Below are 21,407 nucleotides of genomic sequence, written 5' to 3'. Positions count from 1 at the left end.
CACACTCAAAAAATAACTACTGGGTAATTTGTTAGTCATGAGCAGGGAACGCAAATATGTTATTTTGTTATTATTTTGTGTTAATTTATGTGAAAAACTTTAAAAGAAGCGAGACCCTTATATTGCATCCGGAGTCTGAGAATGCGGGACTCTGTGTGCAGGTGTTATACGATCTTCCGAACAGCAGGAGGCGCTGTCTCGAAAAACGAGGGGCCTGAGAATGCGGGACTCTGGGTGCGGGACTGTAGATGCAGCAGGCTCCGAGTCTGCAGCTTCATAATGTTGGCCAAATTGCCAAACCTGCTTTTGATATTAAACAAAGTCTAAGCTAAGCTAAGTTTTAATGCGAAATTCAAACAATAAATAGCGTTTTGGCGCTAATATGGCATAACAGTTAAAGCCAGAGTGTTGAAAAACGGAGTTGCGGCATGCTCTCTCATCTCGCGGCCGTGCGCGGTCACGAGCTTCACGGAGCGCTCAATACTTCTAGCGCTGTGTCAATACATTTGAATGGCTTGATACACAATAGCTTTACTTTACAGGTGTTTGCAGCAAGTTTTGGTAAACATTACTGCATAGTGTGCATTGATTATTACGTCAACCATACAAGATTGTTTTATAATGGAGAGTGATGGAGATGCAACATTGTTAACATTAATGTTAATGTTTTTCTTGTATTTAGCCCTCAGGTATTCCTTACTAATTGGTCACACTCTGACTCATTGATGGTCAAAAGTGGCCATACACCTTCACTATTTTTCAATTGAATAAATGTTCTATATTTTAGTTCAATAATATTTATTGAATATTTTGGTACTAAATACTATTTGTGCAATAATTATGGTCCATTAATGACCACTTAAAATATTTTCCTTCTAATAGCCTATTTGTATTATTTATATTACAATTAGTGTAGTTCTTAAGGTTAAATTAGAGAATTCTTATTCAAAGAGGCAAATTAGAGTCATTTTGTGGCTCGAAACATAATAATTTCCATTTGTAATGCCATTACCCACTATGTGCCTTCATAGCTCTTTAATCAATATACATGTATCTAATCTGGTTGCTCAAAAAAGTATTGCAGTTTTGCATTTTAATAAATATTTAGATATGATCAAACACTAGATTTCTTTAAATGCGAAATTTTAAAATGTTAATAACGTACATATCCTTATTTCCTTATATGTACAGTAGGCTATGAATTGATACTGAAATCGAAATCGATATACCGTCGTATACCGTCAGCCCCTCAACAACCCCCCAAAACGCATGTTTTTAATCGCGATTAATTACAAAAAAGTGTGATTCATTCGTTTATTTAAAACAATTGACAGCACATTGTACAAATCTTTTTTTTCAATCTTTTTTTTTTTAAATATAAAAGTATAACTATATAAAAACAGCCACACGTGGATTTTGATGATGATGATGATGATGATGGTGGTAATGATGATGATGATGATGTTTCATGCCCAGCTCCAGTTCCTTTTAAAATATATTTAATGTATGATGTATTATCTTTTACTTAATAGGATGTCCTACTTTAGCTGAATGCTACTGTAGTATTTTATCTAACATGTTTATTAAAGGACAATAACAAAACTTACTTCAAAACTTCAAAAGAAAAATCGAAAGAAGAAACTTGCACATCATTGCATAAAACTGAATTATCACATGACAATACAAATTGATATTTTAGATTGAAATAGTTTGTATTCTACCTGAACAATTTGATTAGACTTTCTTTAACTATGTACAGCCAAACATGTGCTTTCTCAGACATTCCAGTTTGGAGTTAAACGCAGCCCTGAAGAGAGAACTTTCCGTCTTGACTCTACTCCTCCTCAGTGGAACTTCCTCACGTTTACAAGGCGGAGGCGTTTGGCATCTCAGAGCTTCACGTGGTCTCTGACAGCAACAGCGACACACCGATAGAAAGCGCTGTAGTTCAGCAATTCTGTTCAATTCATTCAAAGTAGCCTATCAGAATCACGTTTGAGAAGAAACATGGAGACAAAGAAGTTTTTCGTTGGTTTGTTCGCGGTTTCTGCATTCCTCTTGCACAGTAAGACATTTATTTATTTATTTATCTTCAGGTCAACTATTAAAAGAATGAGTATTTTATAGAATTCCCTGCTCAAACCAGATCCAGACAAAGACCTGTCAGTCCAAGAACCAGCCTAAATATTAATGAACCAAATAATAATATTCAATAACTTTTCATTTATTTTGTCTTTACTGAACAAATATCAATGACAGCTAAACATTTTATTTGTTTCAAGCTTTAAAAAAAACAAAATAAAAAAGTAAATACACTTTATTAATTACCTAATTTTGTTGTAATTACCTAAGTAGTTTTCAATGCAAATCAAATAACCACATTTCGAGTGTCTTGCTTCGACTTCATCTCAAATGCATTCTGGAAAGTTTGTCCGACTTTGATCGGCGCTGCAGCCCTAATGTAGTATTATTTAAACGTGAACACACTATTTTGAAACTCTTAAAGACCTGAGGGAAAAAAGCAAAACGACGTTGGTTCTGCACACTACGGAAAGCACGAAGTGTCCGACCTCCAACCAGCAGATCTCGCCAGCCGGTGGGAGACACGACCAACTGCAGAACCGCAGAACCATATACGTCACTCACAACAGTCTGAGAGCAACAGCACCACGCCACAGTGACGTCACTCACAACCGTCTGAGAGCAACAGCACCACACCACGGTCTCATGCCGGAAGTGGGCGGAGCTGATTTATCTTCGTATACATTGCTCAATGCTCATGGAACAATCATACATTGGAGCGTTTCAAACCATGTTAATAATGTCAAGTATTTTATTAATACGTTCTAATTGTAGAGAGATATAGATAGATAGATATACTCACTTTTCATTAATAGTACATAGTTAAATCATAAAAATACACACATTACACATTGAATATATATATAACGCAAGTTATATATGTAATGTAAATTAATATATATATATAAAATGTAAGTTTATATATATATATATATATAAACCCCATTGCAACGTTTTGTTAAGGATTTTTAAAGTAAAAAGTTTCTATTTATATTATGTCTTTAAAGATTATATTAGATCAATTGAACATAAAGCTTAAAACACTAAAAATGAAAACAAAGATTGAGCATTTGAACATTTATTTATATGACAAAATATTTTTTACTCAAGCATTTCAGAATTAACCTTTTTTCATAGTACATAATACACATTACACAATTCTACACTGGAATGCATAATTCAAGCAGATTCAGATTAATCAAATCCTAAAACAACACACAAATTAGTTACTTCCCCAAAGGCATCATATACTAGCTGGGGTTTGCTTTAAAAAAATACACAATCAGACCAAAGAGAATATATTGAACTAGGTTCAAAGTTATTGCACAGCAGGTACATGACAAATTAAATTAAATGAAATCTCCATAAATATACAATTAATTCTGAGACTCCTTTAGTCCAAACACTTAAAAAATACTAAAGGCTCTTTGGCAAGTTGTTGGTCAACCATTTCAGCCTGTGAAAGTTGAAGGGCTTTTTCCTGGTCTTCCTCTTTCAATTTCAGAAAGCACGGCTCCTCCACGAAACCTCTGAAAACGTTTGGTAGTTCGCCTGCAGTGCAGAGGTCTTCTGTCATCCGTGGCTCCTTCATGAGAGAAGGGTACAAAAAATGGGATGAAATGTTGGAAGTTTTTTAACAATCTCGTGTGTTGAAGGATGTAGCATGTATAATAGTTTGTAAAAAAGTTTTGAAATTCAATTTTCCTCATGTCTATATTTGTGACAAATCATACCCTGTCACAAATCAAATTAATTAACCATTTTCAGTTCAAAATGTATACAGAAATCAAAGGCAAGCTTTCACACTGTGCTTATCGTCGTTCTAAACACACTTTTAACCCCGGGTAAAGTAACATTTCACACTTTTATATTTACGTGCTTTGGACAGTCACTGAAACACTGTGCATTCTATATAAATAATAAATTCACCGTTGGAGAGGAAAAACGTCAAATGCTGACAGAAAACGCAACAATTGCAGTGAAGAAGAGACCATTTTAATTATTTATAGTCTGAAATGTCCATTCAGGATAAACTTGTAATACGAGGACATGCAAAGCTTGAGCATTTATGTAAAAATATTGTGTGTAGTGTTCGTCCAATCAGTGACACTGCAAATAAGGACGTTATCCTATGGCTTAGTACAGTACAGTGTGGAACGGCAGTGTATGAATACCCAGGATTAATTGTTCATCTCAGGTAAATGATGATCAGTGTGAAACAAGATAACCCAGGATTCTGTATACCCGGGGTTTACTATTTCAAGTGTGAAAAGCCCTCATGTTTTTCATCCTAATGAAGAGAAGCTCTTATTTTTTAAAAAATGTCTTACTATTAACATGAATATCCCACAGTCAATAGAGCCGACCAACTGTTGTGGAACAGTCTAAAACAATAGAACATTATTAAGTTATTCCTGGAAAAGATGTGACAGATATAACAACACACTATCTGTATAAGTAGCTTATGTCTTTATGAGAGCCTTTTAAAACTAACCTTGTTTTTGATCAGCCTCCATTGTCCTGTGCTGGGGTGAGTCTGCTTGTCAATTTACTGCAACATAATCAAACAGAAATATTATATATAATGTAACCATAAAAATTGTACAAGAGAGACAAGTTTCATTGTTCTCAAGCAAAAATGACCACTTACTGCAAATTCAGAATATAAAAGAAACTTTCAGAACGTCATCCAAATGAACAATATCTATATTTGGCAATTCATATCACATGTTTGGTTGTGTATTTGATTTGATTTTAATAGGACATATTCAGACACATGAAATATTGTTTGTATTTTTTTGGCTTAAGCACATTGTGCTTATATATAAATATATCTACTTGAAACTTTGAAGATGAGATGACATTTTTGACCAAATCATGCAGAAAACCAACTAATTCTAAAGGGATAACAAATAAATACTATTTCTAATGAAAATGAAGTAAAGCTGAGCCTCTCCAAATCGTAATGTGCCTCTATAAATTCGAAAAAAATCCACATAAAACACATTGGTCAGTATCAGAAAAGGTAATTAAATAAAAAATACAGCGCCAACAACAAAGTAAAATCACAAACAATAAATATGTAACTTAAAGCAAGACCATATCAACAGATGCGAGAGACATCGTAAAGCTCGTTTAAAAAAAGATTAGAGCCACGTGCTGTATAAAGTGTAAATACAACAACTATGGATCAAATACACAACACAAATAAACTTGATAGATTAAAACCACAACACAAAAACAACTGTTTACCGTATTCTCTTTTTCCGCCATACCGATTGTTTAGTTTTCGTTAACTCCGCCCACTTCCGGTCCTCAGACTGTTGTGAGTGACGTCACTGTGGCGTGGCGCTGTTGCTCTCAGACTGTTGTGAGTGACGTAAATGGGTTCTGCGGTTCTGCAGTTGGTTATTATTGGCCGGTGGCAGTCTTGACTGACGGATAGAACAGCCAATCAGAATCTGCTTTACAGAGCGTGAACATTTGACAAAACTAGAGCGCGCTTATAATAAACAGAACGTTATCGTTCGTTTGTGTGAATGCTAATATATATATATATATATATATATATATATATATATATATATATATATATATATATATATATATATATATATATATATATATATATATATATATATATATATATATATATATATATATATATATATATCTTTGTAGTTATAGCTGCAGTGTGCGCTTCTTTTCTATTAATGGGTGTTTCTGCAACTATACGGGCACTTTTAAGTGCCAGCAGTGAAATTTTAGATTAATGTTCAAATTTGTCATATGATGCTTTATAAATATATTCACAGTGCCATCACACACCTTGACAAAAAATATAATTACTGATTAATGTGATTTAATATAATATTATGAAGCATTAATAGCTCAAAACACTATTTTTGTTAATGTCCCACACCTGTTGTTAAGAAGTTTCATCCAATCGGAGCGCTGTTTGCTAAGTGACGTCAGTCAATGCCTAGCAGTCAGAGGAAGACGAACTGAATGCTCCAATGCAGGAGATTGATATCTCCATTTCCTTCTTTCATTAGTGGACTTATGTGAGCGAGTTAATGACCAGAATGTAAGTTGTTTGTTACCTATTATCCAGTGATCATTCCGATGTGTGTGGAAGCAGATTTGAGTACTTTATTGTGATACCACTAGCTTGTTTGTTTACAATCGCGGCAGTTCCCGCTAGCGCCTAATCGCCAAAGTTCACTCGTGGCATATAACTAATTCCTAAGTACTTTCATAGAGTAATTAATATATCTGGATGGTGATTTATATTAGTGTTTATATATATTACGTTATGTGCTGTTTATTATACTGTCTGTTACTGCCTGTAATGACATATAATGGCGTCTCTCTTAATAACTCACTCCACATGTGGACTGTAGGCGCCATCTTGTGGTCTAACTAAGTACTGCAACAACTTGAGTAATGTAACCAGTTTATTGCTTATGTGAATGTTAATAATTATTTATATTTAATCTTTATTGTTATTCTTTGATTATTTCAGACCACTCACTGTAACCACTCACTGTACCCATTCAACTGAATCATAAACTCCAACTTTGATTCAACTGAGTCTTATGTGTTCTTGCCGACACACCAGTGCGGATACAAAGACACCTCTTCCAGTACAAATACAGTCCTTAATTAAATCTACAAAACACCTGTGGTCTCAATGTTGAGATACGTACAATTTGACATTATTTCAAATGGAATTGTTTAATATACAGATTCATTGACATCATCTTAAAAAAAATTGTATTATTTACTGATAATTTTTATGATTTTCTTTAACTAAATGTGCCTGTCCTACACTTTTGAGTCCTTACCGCAACAATGAAAAAAAGCTTTTATTATGAAATTTTATCAAACACAAACAAGTCTAGTTTCTGTGGAAACAGAAATGATCACTTGAGCACATTTCTGACAGACTGGGCCACCACACTACCTCACTCACAAGATACCAAAAAAATAAGGTAAACATCATCTTTACTGCTCTAGTATTTATTGTGCGTCCTTACCATTCAGCTCAATAATTGTGTATTTTGAACTACATTTTAAAAATAAATGTATATTACTGTTGAATTCATGTATATTAAGATGCTAAGAGTCAAAACTAATATAGTAGGCCTTGCTAGCTGCCAATTAGCTAAAAGAGTAGCAAAAATTACAGAAACATGTCTTTAGGGCAACAAATTTAGGTGTCGCGGTAAAGACAAATTCAAGGTTTACTGTATATTAAATGAAAAATATTCAGTATATTATTAGTACTGAAGTATTTTTTTACTTTTACTGTTGTTCTCTACAGTAGCTTGTTTTTGTGGCACTTTAACATTGTGTCCTTACCGACACAATATGTCATTACCGCAGCACTGCTCTATTTTAAAAAAATGTTCTTCACATTTTCATTTGCAAAAAATATACTAAATAGGGAATTTCATGTTTTTTTCTATTATTTTTTATATCAGTATTTACAAAACTGCATCAAATTTGAAAATGCTATTAAAATATATAAAATTTTTATAGAAATTAATAAAGACAAAATTATAAAATAAGGGCACTTTTTAAGAAGATGACCCGAAAAACATAAAAAATACACGTTCCAGATTATAATTTTAACGACTACATTCAATTTTGTGTACATTTTTATATGTATTACAGACTGTTATGGTTAAAATTTTAATTCATAGAGGTTGTATTTATTTATTTATTTTAATTGGGATTGTCAAAAGTGCCCGTAGTTGCAGAAACACCCTAATATGCCTGAAGGTGAGGAATAAGACAAATGGTCTCTCAGTATTACTTGATCTATTCCACAGCCATCTCAATTACAAAGAACAAATTCAGTGTATTCAGTTGTGCTGTGGGCAGTTAGTCAAACTCATTTTAATGTTGGAAAAAATTTCTGTTATACCTCAGACTGATGGCTCCTGCCTGGGCCCCTATCCTGGCTCCGCCCCTGTTAGAAGGGTAATGCCAGATGTTGAAATAATTTGACCAGATGTAGAGCATTTGGTAGTTTGAAGATGTCCAGAGATCACACAAGATCTAGACTCCACCTCTGGCTCAAACTGTGCTGGTGTGTTTAGGCTGGTCTCCCGTCTGGCCAAGCAATTATTTGGACTAAGTTAAGTATATCAGTTTGAATACATCTGCCGTATTGTTGACGTGTAAAGGGATTCTAGTCTGTGCGCACCCTGAGATAAAATCCTGCAGGTGCCCCTGGTAGACATGACATAATTATGTTCATTTCTTCTCCAGGTGTTTTCGCTGTTGATGCAGATGAAGTCTCAGTGTCTGTGATGGAGGCAGATTCAGTCACTTTAAACACTAATGTTACAACAAACCAACAAGATGATATTAAATGGTATTTTAGTGGCACTCTCATCGCTCACATCAGTGGAGATCTCAGTGTGATCTGTATTGATGTTCAGTGTAATAATAAAAATGGGAGATTCAAAGACAGAGTGACGCTGGATCATCAGACTGGATCTCTGACCATCACAAACAACACAAACACAGACACTGGAGAATATAAACTACTGATCATCAAAACCAGTGACAGTGAAACAACCTTCAAAGTTACTGTTCATGGTGAGTCTTTATGTTTTGAATCATATTGTGTTTATTATATGAGAGACATTCAGAGCTGTTTTTCTCTTTATCTCTGGTTTTTGGGTATTTTACAGATTTTTTTTACATACTGCACTTTTAAAAGTAAACTCAGGTAACCCACAAGGATTCGAGACAGTTTGCAAGCATGAACACATGCACAATACCAGCCAACGAACTGAATGCAAGGAGGAACTTTAATAAACACAGATGATGAACTGAATACAGATGCTCGTTAAATGAATGTCCATGACAAATGATTAGTGGCGGGAAACTAGAACAAAGGTCACCGGCTAAAAGTCCATGAAAATGAGTCTATAAATAAAGCTAAACTGGTGACACTTGAATTTGTCTGTTTATCTCGTTTAATGATCGCAAGTGATTGCAAATCCTTTTAAATATTTTATATTTATAATGTGCTTATTTTGGGATGTTGTTGCAATGCAGAAAGGCAGAGGTGGACAGTAACTAAGTACATTTACTTGAGTACTGTACTTAAGTACACTTTTTGAGTATCTGTACTTTCCTTGAGTAGTATTTTTTTCTGGAAACTTATGACTTTTACTTCACTACATTTGAAAGACAAATATCGTACTTTTTACTCCACAATTCAGATGCCTAAAATGTTATAGTCAAAAGACTATGACTAAAACTAAATCAAAATTTGCTGTCAAAATTAACATTGGTATGAAATATGGTTGGTCAAATGATTTTTATAGATTTCCCCGCCAAGTTGCCATAGCCTTGTGGATGGAGTGCTAACGCATAGGTAACGTTCGACAAAGATGTTAGTTAGCATGCAAAAACGTAGTTGGGCTAATAATGTTAACTGAAATCCTTTCAGAAATGTTTTTTTTACATAATCCTATCAAATAAACACAATGTAGAAACCTTTCTTTTCTAGTATGATTTTGACTTTGATAAGAGCTTTGTAACTTTTAAGCAAGTATTTAAATGAGTTCAAGGCATGCTAGCATGTCGGATGGAGCATGACTGGCTTAAACCACCATGATGGAACAGTGTGCATTCATACAACAATGCAACAATAATAAAACAATGCGTTTACTTTTGCTTTTGATACTTAAGTACTTTTAAAAGCAAGTACTTTGTACTTTTACTTAAAGGTCCCATGGCATGGCATTTTTCTATTATTTTATAGTGTTTCCTGAGGTGTACTTATATTGTTAGTATGATTTTTACATCATAAAATGTCATAATTTAGAAATAAAAGGCATTTTTTACTATACTGCTGTTTGCCCTGTGGCTGAATGCCCTACTTCAAGAGGTGTGTCTGCTGTGAGACTTCACTGAAAACGCCCACTGTTGTTATTGGCTGACATCTTTGCATTTGAAATGAGCGGATGGGGCGTGGTTTAACAAGGTCTAGTACGAGGCACGAGCTGCTGCCAGAGAGACGGACCTGAGTTCACTTCACATCAGTTCTCTCAGCATGTCTCAGTTCAGGGTGAACTGTTGTAGTTACTAGAATATACTTCAGGTTATTAGTTTATTTCTAGTTGGAGGGGCTGTCACTCATGTCAGAAAGTTAGTAACTTTTAGTAAATTATGGATCAGGGCTGACTCGAGACGCGAACCGTTTAGAACGATTCAGTCCGATTTGGTGAACTGGTTCGGTTCACTAAAAAGAAACGATTCAAAAGAATGATTCGTTCGCGAACCGGACATCACGGAGACGGAGCGATTGCTAACAAAGTTATTTATAGTAACTACTGAGTTATGAGTTTATTGTGTTTGTATCTGAGAGTTCTGAATAAACACGAGTCCCAGTCACGCCGAGTCCGTCTTCATCATTATTCTACCAACTTTGTAACACATGCAATGTACCATTACAGCGAGATGAACGAGTTAGTAAGTATTGATTAAAGCATTATTTCTAGATATGTTCCAATCATATGAAAAGCGCCAGTGACGCGCATTGAGTACACAGCGCAAACAAAGACACAACAGCAGTAATAGAATGTAATCCAGTTTATTGTGGGGAAAGCTGGCTAGCCTAGCCGGATACCCTCACGCTTACCCTCCTTCTGCTTAATCTCACGCCGCGTTTGGTGCCTCCGCTGTGGGCCAGATGCAGTACTGGGGGTCGGGGATGTTGAAGGCCGAGCTTCGGCGTGTGTGAGGTTTATCTCTATAGATGTGGCTCTGCCTATGTTGATCAGAAACGACTGTATGCACATTTAAGAACAGATAGACTCGACGAGGACGTACAAAAACACTGACTCACAAGATAGAAAACCCGAAAACACCGTTCTGTCGGGAGAGAGAGAAGCCGCAGTGTGTGCACAAATAATAAATAATTAGCTACACATCAGAAATCACTGATCACAGATCAGAAGGAACTGAAAAAAGACTTCTGTTTTCATTTGTACATCCAAACACTGAGAAACTGCCAGCATTCACTCGTTCACAACCCATGATCTCTCGAGCGTTTGCATGGGCGTGCCAGATTCTCTGGGCGGGGGAAAGGGAGGAAACCGTTCCTGCTTGGACGTCAAACCAGGAGACTTCAGGATTGGCTCGTCTGGGCTGTCATTTTCTCAAAGGCAGAGAAAGACAGCCAGAACTCGGTTTTACACCGATCAACATTTCTATCCACTTGGGGACATTATTCAGGCTAAGGGAACTCATATTAATGTTGAAAAACCTCATAAAATGAAAATTTCATGCCATGGGACCTTTAAGTAAAAATCTATCTTTACAACTTTCACTTGTAATGGAGTAATATTTAACCAATAGTACTTTTATTTTTACTCAAGTAATGGAGTTGTGTACTTTGTCCACCTCTGCAGAAAGGTATATTTCAATAAAGTAATGCATTTTACTATTCCAGTTGACATATACTAAGTCTATATGAATAAAGATATATCCACAATTCATTTATATTTAGCAAGTTTGCAGTTAATTTAGTTTCTACTGAATTTATGAAGATTCTGGAATTTTATATGCACAATTATTTTCACAGTTAATCCTCCAGCATCTGTTGGTTTATGTTTCAGATGTTTCTAAACGAGATCAGTCAGTGATGGAGGGAGAATCTGTCACTTTAGATCCTGGTGTAATTAACCCAAATGATTCAATGACGTGGTATTTTAGTGACACTCTCATTGCTGAAATCACTGGAGATAAGAGACAGATCTGTACAGATGATCAGTGTGAAGAGAGATTCAGAGACAGACTGAAGCTGGATCATCAGACTGGATCTCTGACCATCATGAACACCACAAACACAGACTCTGGAGTTTATCATCTACAGATCAGCAGCCGCAGATTCAGCATCAGTGTGAGCTTCAGTGTTTCTGTCACTGGTGAGTATCATTTAATCGTTAGAATTGAAGAATTTCATTTTTAAACTGGCCCATAATTTTTCATTGACTTTATGGCTTTACTTTTTGAAAATTAATTTGACTTTACCATAATAATTTGTTAACCAATTAGTCAAAAATGAATGTAATGAACTTTAATTCAATGCATGAACAAAAAATACTGTAAAGCATGTTTTCCTTTTAATTAATTAATACTATTTGTGACCCTGGAGCACAAAACCAGTCATAAGTCTCACGGGTATATTTCTGGCAATAGCAAACAATGCATTGTTTGGGTCAAAATTATCCGTTTTTCTTTTATGCCAAAAATCATTAGGATATTAAGTAAAAATCTTGTTCCATGAAAATATGTTGTACATTTCCATAAATGTATTACAAATGTGTTAGTAGTAGTAATATGCATTGCTAAGGACTTAATTTGGACAACTTTAAAGGTGATTTTCTCAATATTTCGATTATTTTGCACCCTCAGATTCCAGATTTTCAAAGAGTTATTCTATAGGAAATCCTATCCTAACAAACCATACATCAATGGAAAGATTATTTATTTGGCGTTCAGATTATGTATAAATCTCAATTAAAAAAAAAAAAAATTACTCCATGACTGGTTTTGTGATCCAGGGGACTTTAGTTGTATTAGTTTAGCATTAATTAGTTGTATTAATGCAAATATATGCAATATTAAAATGCAATGTATGAATCAAGATGTGCTTGCATTGTATATTATGATGCACAATAAATACCATATAATCTGTTTGCCTGACAATGAGTGAGAATCAGTGAAGCTTTTATGCATTTTCATCTGTAGAAAAACATTCTCACAGCACTTTCCTGTTGTATGTTCTTGTTCCAGTATTCCAGACATGATTTATTGACCTGTTCGTTCTTTCTCCAGGTGTTTTCGCTGTTGATATAAAGAGAGTGACAGTGTCAGTAATGGAGGAAGATTTAGTCACTTTATGTACCAGTGTTACAACAAACCAACAAGAAAACATTCAATGGTATTTTAATGACACATATGATAAAAGTTATGATAATAACACACTCATCGCTCACATCAATGGAAGTCTCAGTGTGATCTGTACAGATGTTCAGTGTGAAGATATTAATGAGCAATTCAGAGACAGACTGAAGCTGGATCATCAGACTGGATCTCTGACCATCACGAACATCAACAGCACAGACACTGGAGATTATAAACTACTGATCATCAAAGGCACCGACCGTGAAACAATCTTCAGTGTTACTGTTCATGGTGAGTCTTTATGTTTGAAAGCAGGTTATGTTAAATCATATTGTGTTTATTATATCAGTGACATCCAGAGCTGTTCTTCTCTTTATCTCCGCCATTGAACAGAACAGAATTGCTTTAAACTGTTTAGTTTTTCCACTGGTGATCTGTTCGTTTCGTTTTTATTTGACTGGGATCCAAAGTGCAGAAGATTTGAAGTAAAATAAGTGTCAATCTGTAAATATCTTGTAATAGTTTGTTATTGTATCTCATATAATGATTGCAACTCATTATAAATGTTTTATTGGCGTATCTTATATATATTATAAATATTTCAGTGTAGTAATGCATTAGGTGCGGTTCTGTACAAAAGATAGACATACAAGTCTCTGTTTCTAGGGTTTACAAAGAATGGTGTGAAAAGGGAAAAACATCCAGTATGCGGCAGTCCTGTGGGCGAAAATGCCTTGTTGATGCTAGAGGTCAGAGGAGAATGGGCCGACTGATTCAAGCTGATAAAATATAGCAACTTTGACTGAAATAACCACTCGTTACAACCGAGGTATGCAGCAAAGCATTTGTGAAGCCACAACACACACAACCTTGAGGCGGATGGGCTACAACAGCAGAAGACCCCACCGGGTACCACTCATCTCCACTACAAATAGGAAAAAAATGCTACAATTTGCACAAGCTCACCAAAATTGGACAGCTGAAGACTGGAAAAATGTTGCCTGGTCTGATGAGTCTCGATTTCTGTTGAGACATTCAGATGGTAGAGTCAGAATTTGGCGTAAACAGAATGAGAATGTCTCAAAGAGTATCTGCGATTAACTTGATAGTTAGCAATTTTACAGTTTATTTTGTATTTATTTCTACTGAATTTCTCAAGATCCAGGAATTTAATGTGCACAATTATATTCACAGATAATTATTGTTGTGGAGTTTTTCTTCCAAATATCCTCCAATCATCTGTTGGTTTGTGTTTCAGCTGCTGAACGAGATGAAGGGAAGAGAAAGTCAGTGATGAAGGGAGAATCTGTCACTTTAGCAACTGGTGTAACGAAAAACACAAATTATTTAATGAAATGGTATTTTAATGGTGTTCGCATCACCGTAATCACTGGAGATCAGTGTCAGATCTGGACAGATGATCAGCGTAAAGAGAGATTCAGAGACAGACTGAAGGTGGATCATCAGACTGGATCTCTGACCATCACAAACACCACAACTGAAGACTCTGGACTCTATAAACTACAGATCAACAGCTACAGATTCAGCATCTTTAGGAGCTTCCGTGTTTCTGTCACTGGTGAGTGTCATTTAGTCTTTAGAATTTTAGAATACATAATTTTTAAGCTGACCCAGTTAATTTTTTATTGACTTAATATATAATATAGGCTATTAGAGTATATTAATTACCATAATAACTAAATTAATTAGTTAAACAATAGTTCAATGCAAATCAAATTTAACTCAATACATGAACAAAAACGACTGTAAAAGCCATGTTTTCTTTTTAAAGGGGTCATGAATTGAGAAATCAACTTTCCCTTGAGCTTTTGATATATAAAAGGTCATGGTAATATAAGAATATCCTGTAAGTTTCAGAGCTGAAAACTTCCTTGTTAGTCAAAGAAAAGCTTTTATAGACACCAGGCCCAGCAAACGCTCAATCTCAGAATGTGCCGGCTATGACGTGAGAGTGTAGTGAAACACCGCCTCAACAGAAGAAGAACAACGCCTGATTCTGTAGCCCCGCCCACCGACTCGTGCTACTAACATAACACAGGCCTACATGCAGCTAAACCTGCTCGCAAAGCGTGACGTCCCGGGGCTATGTGTTTTCTAGACAGGCTACCAAAATGTAAGCCCGGCCTGCTGACGGGTTATCTTAAATAGTGAAATAACATTCCTTTCTTGATGTGCATTGTTCACTCTCTTGACTTGATATTTGAAGGAAAAATACAATCGCTGAAGTTTTGATTATGCAGTCTGCAACGTACTTAGCGTGTGTGTGTGTGTGTGTGTGTGTGTGTGTGTGTGTGTGATACACGTTTCGCGCTTATATCCTCAGATTGTGCGAGGCAAGTAATAAAAAAATTACTTTCCAATCAATCGCGGGTGGATGAGAGATAAATAATTGTGTTTGTTTGATAAAGACATTTTGCGAGCCCTGTGGGTTTGAGCCCTTCCGGTTGCCGTTTCTCCACACGCTTTCAAAACAATGCCTCACATGTACTCACGGGGGAGCCGAAGCTCATTAAATATGCAAAACTGTTATCCAATCCTAGCCGTGGGCGTTTACTTCCAAGTCTTAAATGCGGCACGCCCATCAAAGCCTCAAAACCAGGGCAGAAAATAGCCTATTACTTATCCATTATGATGTTTTTGAATGTAAAAACCACGCAAACGCCATAAGTAGACCTCAGACAACAGTATACAAAAAAATTAAAAAGCCAGTTCATGACCCCTTTAATTATGGATCCCGATTATTCTGAGCACCAGTGGTATTTGTCTGCAAGTTAAACAGAAAAAGTTAGACAAGCGTAGCTCAGTTCTGGCAGGTCACGTTAGGTCAAGCTCGCATCAGCCGACTATCAGCTGATCACGTCTACCTATAGGGATACGATGTCTATTACAGCATACATATGTAAGCTCCTTCAGTATTATCAGCTGCTATCGCATTTCTCCAGAGCTCATTTATCCTCCTCCATCCCCAGCTCCTCCTCTCATCCAGTCAGGATTTGGCATTCTGATTCCCCCTGAATCAGACTAAATTCCCAAATTATGTTATACATTTTAATATTGACATTAATGCAATACATTGTTGCTTCTGTTCTGTTTGCCCTTAGGGTTATCACTGCTCTCCCTGCTCTTATCTATGCTAGGCTGCATGGATGCGCAGGGAGTTCTTGACCAGAACAGAACCATACCGCCAATCCAAACTGTATGCTAATAGTCAATCAATCATCTTTGATGATAGTGGTTCTGACAGAACTGTACAAGTAGCTATTTCACGTTGTTGTAATGGGCGGAGATTATGCTGATTGTGAACGAGTAACCTGCTGATCATAGTGTTTTGTATATCAGACTGACCAATTGACTAACACTAAAGGCCCGTTCACAGTGAGAATGACGCCTATAACGATATATTAGCATCAACGCTGGCAGACGATATCGTTCTGTTTATTCTAAGCATATATGCCATCTGCCACTTTAAATGTTTGTGCTGTTTCAGGATGGATTCTGATTGGTTGTCAATCCAATCAGTTGGTTGTATTTTGTTCACCAGCTGGGAAATCGTTCTGAAAGTGAAACGATATCATTCCTCTATGCTGTTATCTGTATAGCTGTGCTGTGGACTCTGCTGTTCTTTTATCTTTAACGATTGTTATAACTAGCCTATATCTTTATCGTTGTCATTAGTTATTGTCCTTGGTGTGAACAAAGACTCTTGTGTTTCAGATTCAGGTCCTGCTGGAACACGTGACGAGCTTTAGAAAGGGCAAGTATTACATACAGATACCCCAAAGAGCTCTTTAGCGCCACACACTCCATGAAGCAATTGCTTCGAGTAGATATCCATACATTCTCAAAATACTTAAATATTTGAATATACTGTGCAATAGCATTTCTCTTCTGCTGTAAACTTTCCCGTGAATGAATGGAGTTTCCATCCAAATCATCTCGATGGGAAATAAACATTTCAGATTGAATCATATTCAATGATTTGCTGATTTCAGTTTCTGTAATTGCTGTTCATTTCTCTATCTTTAATCTTCTGTGATTTATTGTTTTCTTACAGATGGAGAAAGGTCACGTGATCTGAGAGGATCCCAACAATAGAGTGGTGCAGGTATGACATCACTTTGTAGGCTAAAACGCGGAGTTAGCATTTTAGCACTTCTGGTTCCCTCGTCCCGAAGTCAATATTTTTTTTTAAATGGGTTTTTGGTTAAAAGGCTGAAATGTCTGTGGTGAACACAAGCTCAAGACACTGTCACGTTTTATTCATAAAACACATCAGTATTACCCCACTCGTGATCTTTTTTTAAGCTGTTATGGGTCTTGAATAGTGGTTGCTAACAAGTGGCTAAATGGGACACATTAAGGGCTCTATCATACACCCGACGCAATGCAACTGCAGGCAAGTGTTTTTTGCTATTTTCAGCCCAACGCAGTTATCATTCCCAGTTATCATTCCCAGTTATCATTCCCATGGTCTGGTCTGAAAACCAGGTGTGTTCAGGCGCATTGTTGGCGTGTTGCTATTTTGAGGAACTGAAAACGACTGCGCCATTGACCAACAAAAACCTGCTCTAAAGTCAATAGCACAGTGTTTTTGTGTCATTTAAAGGGTGTGTTAGTAATATGCACCTATAGGTGGTGCACAACGCACACACACTCTGCTTATTACACACACAGGGACGCGCAGCAGCACACACCCATTTATAAATATTACAATTAAAAGGATTCCTCTCTGGAGAAGCGTTCAGTCTTTCCGCTCGCAAATTCCTTCATGTTAATAGCGAATCCGTCATGGTGCAAACGCATCTGGTTTTTAGACCATGCTCCGGGCACACAGAACGTTTTTCCGTCGTTAAACTAAAAGTGGATTTGGACACGTCCTAAGTGCACCTGCGCCATGCGCTTAGATCGCTAAAATAGGGCCCTTAATGTCATCACGCCGAGCAGGTCAACTTTTACAGCCTCATTATGCTCATAATTGTGCTCTTATAAACTATTCTAACGCAAACGTTCTGGGAAAATGTTTTGCCTTTGGGAAAATCCTATCGGAATTCCAATGGAGAGGGAACCAGTGTGATGCGAACTGCCGGTTGGCCTACAAAGTGACGTCAGACCTGCACCACTCTCTATGACTGAGTATCTGCAACATTATTCCCATTGACGTGAATCAGCAATAACACACTTCATCTGTTGAGCTGTAACCTGAAATACTTATTAATCATAAAGCACTTTTTACATGTTATGGAAATAATAAGCTACCTGTTACTGGAAGCACATATAATTTAGGACATTTAGATGAACGTTACTCACATTATCTGATAGTTGCAGCTTATAAACCTGGAACACATTTATCATTTATCATGCTTATTATAATAAGTGCCTTGTTTTAGATTATGGATTAGTGAAGTGCTTGAGGAAAAGGTTTGTTTCCTGAAGGTATTTTTAGCATTCAAATCATAGACTGTAAAAAAATATGAACGTAGAATCCTATGGATCCACCCATAGGATTCTGAAGAGCAGTTTTGAAGCGTAAAGTAGGGTCGAGCTGGTCGTTGCCATCTTCGGATAACAGTAAATGGGCAAAGAGGCGGGACGTGGGCGGAGCTGAGGTGACGCGATGACTAACAGACAGCAGATAAATGGCAATCCACCTGTCACTCAAAGTGGCCACGCCCTTAATTATGCAGAACTTTAAGGCTTTATATAATGTAAATGAATGAGTTAAATTCAAAACCACAATTTGTACCAGGCTGTAAACATGTTTTTTTTCTGCTGTAAAGTTGGGCATTTTAACATGGGGCTCAATGAGATTCTGCTCCTTCTGGAGTCTGTCTCTAGAATTGCACTTGCATTGTCACTTCCGTATTGGCTTCAAGAGAAACTGGAGGAGGTTGCCGCTTAATTCAATTCCATAGAGCAGTGGTTCTCAAAGTGTGGTACATGTACTATTAGTGGTACTCAGGCTCCCTCTAGTGGTACGCAGATGAATCACTAAATGAATGTCCCTGTAAAGGCAATTCTTAAATTTGTTTCTAAACACATAAATGTTAGAAATGTATTGCTGAAACACAAAGACTGCATTTTTCTGTGGTGTGACAAACTCTGTGTATTTACAATGAAAAGAGTGTCTGACAACAATTCTTATTAGGAAAAAACTGCCTCGTTTTATTGTCTCGTAATGTTGGTCCTTATGGTGGTACTTGGAGAGACAAATATTTTCTAAGGTGGTACTTGGTATAAAAAGTTTGAGAACCACTGCCATAGAACAAATGCTTTGTGATATTTAGGAAAATGGAAACACTCAAATCATAATTTAACACTCAGTTTGCACTGACAACTCAAACCTAAGACAAACCTACATGAGCTCTCAGAACAGTCAATATCATTATTGTTTCAAGAAGATTTGCACTACACACACTGTACTGTCAGTTATGAGTTATCACTTGATTTGTTGTTAATGTACTGTATTTGCATACTACAACGTGCATATTTTGCTTCAAAACAAAGATTGTATTACTGTGATTCAGCAGAGCTGGTTTGTTTGGTTCATTAAAATCTGAAATCTTCACTTTATCTGAATGATTGTTTTGTAATATCATATTTACTCTTGCATTTAATAAAATAATGTGAAAAAAAATAATGTGTGCTGTTTAAAAAAAAAACTGTTTCACTGTTATAAATGATCATTATTTAAGCAAATTATATTTACAGTGAAAAGATTGTGTCAATAGTTTTATTAATTTATGTATAGCTATAGTACTTCAACATAAACTAAACTAAATGTTGCCTTGGCAACTAACTGATAAAAAATAAGTTTATTATTCTATTTTAAAAAACACCTTCAACACGTCCACACTGAACTACACACAGACATAAAGCATTTACTTGAAGTTCCTCTGAGATCTTAATATAATTTCAATAATTAAATGATGGTCACATGACTTGCAAAACATCAAATATTTTATATATTTTTATGTTTAAATAATTTTTGTTAAGAGCTTAATATAGTGATTGTATTATAATGTAAAACATTGTGAAGGACAATTATACTGTAAAATAAGTTATTTGATTATTGTAATAATAATTGTATTTTATTACAATACTATACAATACTAATATTTATGTCTTAAATTATTTGAAACATTCAAACCCTCAAGCTTCTAACATGTCAAAGCTTTTATTCACATTATGTTTATGGTTTCACACTCATATTTGACACTGTGTGTGATTTAAGACTGTGAATATGAGAGACTTTAACATTAAAAACACATTCACATCACGGCAACTTCAGCTTTTCTGGACCATCTGAGAACTTGTCAAAGTTTTATTGCTGAGTGTATCTGCGAGTTTCAGGTATCAGAGTTTTGATTTTATTTTCTGTTTATTTATATTGACAATAATACAATAATATCCGCTCATTTAGTTTTCAAATATTCATTCTAAATGAATTTTAAAGTAGTTTGAACTATTTCATTATATCACTGCTGGTCTAGTTTGATCTTAGATGTTTGACATATATTATTATTTCTCTGTGACTTTACTCTTTTTAGATCACATATAGTATATATGTTCAGTCATGATGGTCAAACAGCATCAGTCTTTAATGATGGAAAATGTATCTGCAGTTCCTCAAATTCACCACTAGAGATCATTCAAACATCACAGATTGCACCACAATATTTACTCTGCCTCTACTCAGATCAGGGGCCTATACCATGAAGCTGGTTTAGCTGGCTAGCTAGATATGTTTAAGCCAGTGGTTTGGCTTTTAGCAGTGTTCATCTCCATAGTAACTTACACTCCACGGCTAACCTGCTCCAGGGCAGGTTATGTTCTGGATAAGAGATCTCAAACTGAAATTAGACCAATCAGCTGTGAGCAAAGTGACACACCTCTGATGCAATGAAGTCACTCCCCCTGTTTCTACTCCAAATTAAAGGTCACTACATAGCAAATGGCTATTAAAGACTAAAACCTCTGGCTTTTAACAATGCTTATTTATAATAATAATAATTTTGAATGATTTAGATATAATTTATGTAATTATTATACCCTTAATCAACTACATATGTATCATTTTATAAAAACAATCATTAATAGGCACTTAGTTGAAATTAATATAAATAGCCTATACAAAGGTCATACAAATAAGCTTTAAAATCAATAAATAAAGCTAAACAAATTACTGCATTACTCAATTCTCTATATATCAACTAAACTAACTTCATAACTTTTACTTGCATTGACGTAGTGAATATTTTCTTTAAGTTGTACTCTTTTATAGACAGCTCTTTTCTTCTTGCTGTGTAAATTTGTTTAAATTCGTAATATTTTTCAATCATGTAATATTCTGCTGAAGAGAGAAATTA

At 35.7% G+C, this 21,407-nt stretch overlaps 1 protein-coding gene and 1 long non-coding RNA gene across 15 annotated transcripts; one reads left to right on the top strand and one right to left on the bottom strand.

Annotated features, from left to right (window-relative positions):
- The first annotated feature begins 1,990 nt into the window (after positions 1 to 1,990).
- On the top strand, positions 1,991 to 19,667 carry LOC307121002 (uncharacterized protein). Of its 14 annotated transcripts, XM_079808367.1 has the most exons (8): positions 6,057 to 6,169; positions 8,020 to 8,232; positions 8,362 to 8,694; positions 11,730 to 12,038; positions 12,952 to 13,311; positions 14,279 to 14,599; positions 16,756 to 16,795; positions 17,096 to 19,667. In XM_079808367.1, exons 3-7 carry the CDS (start codon positions 8,403 to 8,405, stop codon positions 16,788 to 16,790), a joined length of 1,317 nt encoding a protein of 438 aa, XP_079664493.1. In that variant the 5' UTR covers positions 6,057 to 6,169; positions 8,020 to 8,232; positions 8,362 to 8,402; the 3' UTR covers positions 16,791 to 16,795; positions 17,096 to 19,667. The 14 variants fall into 14 exon arrangements, 4 of the variants coding, with proteins under 4 accessions (XP_079664494.1, XP_079664493.1, XP_079664495.1 ...); XR_013815907.1 differs by lacking the exons at positions 6,057 to 6,169; positions 8,020 to 8,232 and adding an exon at positions 1,991 to 2,065 and having other exon boundaries at positions 12,952 to 13,057; positions 13,130 to 13,311; positions 14,279 to 16,795; positions 17,096 to 19,661; XR_013815908.1 differs by lacking the exons at positions 6,057 to 6,169; positions 8,020 to 8,232 and adding an exon at positions 1,991 to 2,065 and having other exon boundaries at positions 12,952 to 13,057; positions 13,124 to 13,311; positions 14,279 to 16,795; positions 17,096 to 19,661.
- Positions 3,147 to 5,403, bottom strand: LOC307120772. Its single transcript, XR_013815862.1, has 3 exons — positions 5,335 to 5,403; positions 4,577 to 4,633; positions 3,147 to 3,667 (listed from the first exon to the last, which is right to left on the bottom strand). It is a non-coding gene; the product is annotated as an uncharacterized lncRNA (long non-coding RNA).
- Positions 19,668 to 21,407: the final 1,740 nt, after the last annotated feature.

This window comes from Gobio gobio, assembly GCF_949357685.1.
Source record: "Gobio gobio genome assembly, chromosome: 24".
Lineage (NCBI taxonomy): Eukaryota > Metazoa > Chordata > Actinopteri > Cypriniformes > Gobionidae > Gobio > Gobio gobio.
Note: the sequence above shows the minus strand (reverse complement) of the source record. Positions and strands in the feature narration are given on the sequence as shown.